This window comes from Polistes canadensis, unplaced genomic scaffold (genome assembly GCF_001313835.1).
Source record: "Polistes canadensis isolate GaletaPanama2010 unplaced genomic scaffold, ASM131383v1 scaffold_17, whole genome shotgun sequence".
Taxonomy (NCBI): domain Eukaryota; kingdom Metazoa; phylum Arthropoda; class Insecta; order Hymenoptera; family Vespidae; genus Polistes; species Polistes canadensis.
This window is the reverse complement of record NW_014569564.1, coordinates 1374089-1375877: the sequence shown is the minus strand read 5'-3', so window position 1 is coordinate 1375877 and position 1789 is coordinate 1374089. Positions and strand designations below refer to the sequence as shown.

General features: G+C 31.9%; 1 protein-coding gene across 1 annotated transcript; it reads right to left on the bottom strand.

The window, feature by feature from the left end:
• Nucleotides 1-73: 73 nt before the first annotated feature.
• LOC106793738 lies at nucleotides 74-1715 on the bottom strand. The gene is made up of 2 exons (XM_014760914.1): nucleotides 403-1715; nucleotides 74-294 (listed from the first exon to the last, which is right to left on the bottom strand). Exons 1-2 carry the CDS (start codon nucleotides 1404-1406, stop codon nucleotides 234-236), a joined length of 1065 nt encoding a protein of 354 aa, XP_014616400.1. The 5' UTR covers nucleotides 1407-1715; the 3' UTR covers nucleotides 74-233.
• Between the last annotated feature and the right edge of the window lie 74 nt (nucleotides 1716-1789).

The following is a 1789-nucleotide window of genomic DNA, read 5'->3' as shown; positions in this document are numbered from 1 at the left end:
TACATTTATCAACGTTAAAAAAATAGAATAATAATAAGAACTACAAGTTCTAATTTTAATTTTCTTCTTYTTCTTCATCATCATCGTCTTCCAATGGCTGTAATATTTCAAATTCCTCTGCGTTCTCGTCTTCAACGACATTTGTCTCCAGTTCTTTCAAGATTTCGGGATCAAAAGTACCGTCTTCATTGAAATCACTTTCATATGGTGAAGCATTAAGACAAGCTTGCCCATTACACTGGCCGCAAGCTAAAGAGCACTGCAACCCTGCTTTCCTGCATCCACATCGCGAACYACAACCATTTTTGCAGTTGCAGAATTTATTATTAAATTATTTATTAATAATATTATTGCATTATTGCATGGCTTATTGCAGTACATTTTGTTTTTAAATGATCTACCTTTCCTTTCCTGTTTTTTAGGATGACTTCTTCTAAGAAATGCAATAAAGTTTTTGGAATTTCTTGGTTAACATCATCCAACATTTTACTGGGAGGCGGATAAGATTTAGTTTCAACAATGGATGATCGAATATCTTCTCTAATTATAGCTGCTGCAGCTTCTACAATTCTTAGCCTTTCTTCTTGAGGATTTAAGTTTTTATTTTCATACCAAGCTTTTGATAAAATGTGTGCGTCACGAAAAGAGATAATCGTAAAAGCTCCTACTTTTTTCGTAATTATTATATTGGTTAAGTACTTTTGTTGGAGCCTTGAAATTATAGTTTTATCATCTGGTACATACCCTGTCAAGACATCTTTAAGCTCTTTTAGTGTAAATTGGGAATCGTTATTATTTTCTATGTAATTGAAAATCTCTATCATAGCTTCTGTAACTTGATTATCTTGACGAAGATTTGAATGAGACGATGATATTTTATTAGTGAAGAAATTCGTATAACAAATTGCATGGTATTTTGCTTCAGCAGCAATCAAATCATGTTGAAAAAGTATACGATTTTTCACCAATTCTCCAAAAGTATCACCACGTTCTTCTACTTTTTTTATAACATTGTCTTTAAACTCAAGAGTACTCACTGTACTAATCTTACGTCTATACTTTTCTTTTTTCTTTGTCTCTGCGGCCTTGTCAGCTACTTCACCACAAAATAAACACTGCTTTTTAAAATCAAACACTTCACTTCGTCTTTTATGCGGTACAATTGGAGAAGCTGTAGCTTCGTCTTGTTCTACTCGTCGTTTTGCTACTAGTATACAATTTTTGCTAATATAAACAGTTCGGCACTTTTCATGTACTTGTACAGAGGTAACTGTTTTTAAATAATCAATAAGACCGTCATTTCGTTTGATACTTGCAGTTCTGAGAGTTTTTATACCACGCACTACATTCACTAATGATTCACCTTCCGAATCTGACTTTTTACATATAAAACACAAATTCTCCATAACTCTTGAAATTGTACGTCCGTACTTGCCCAGATACAATTTAAAACTAACGAATAACGGAGGTTAGTTGGTTAGTAGAAACCGGTCGTAAGTAAGCAATTAAACATCTACCCTTTTTGGCTATAAATAGAAAGGTTCGTGCCATACAATAGGCCCGTTGTCCCAAGTATAATTTGTAACGTTTTAAAAGAATCTAAAAGTTTACGGATTTCAAAGAAGATGTACTAAATTACTCTCTACTTAAAATGTAATTCAAGTATTTTCCTTAATAATTTTATAATTTCACGTGCAGGTAAGTGTTATTAAATGAATAAGCATTTAATTATTGAAAAAAAATGATTAATGATAATGTAATAGTTAATAAAAAATGCGAATCATTTATA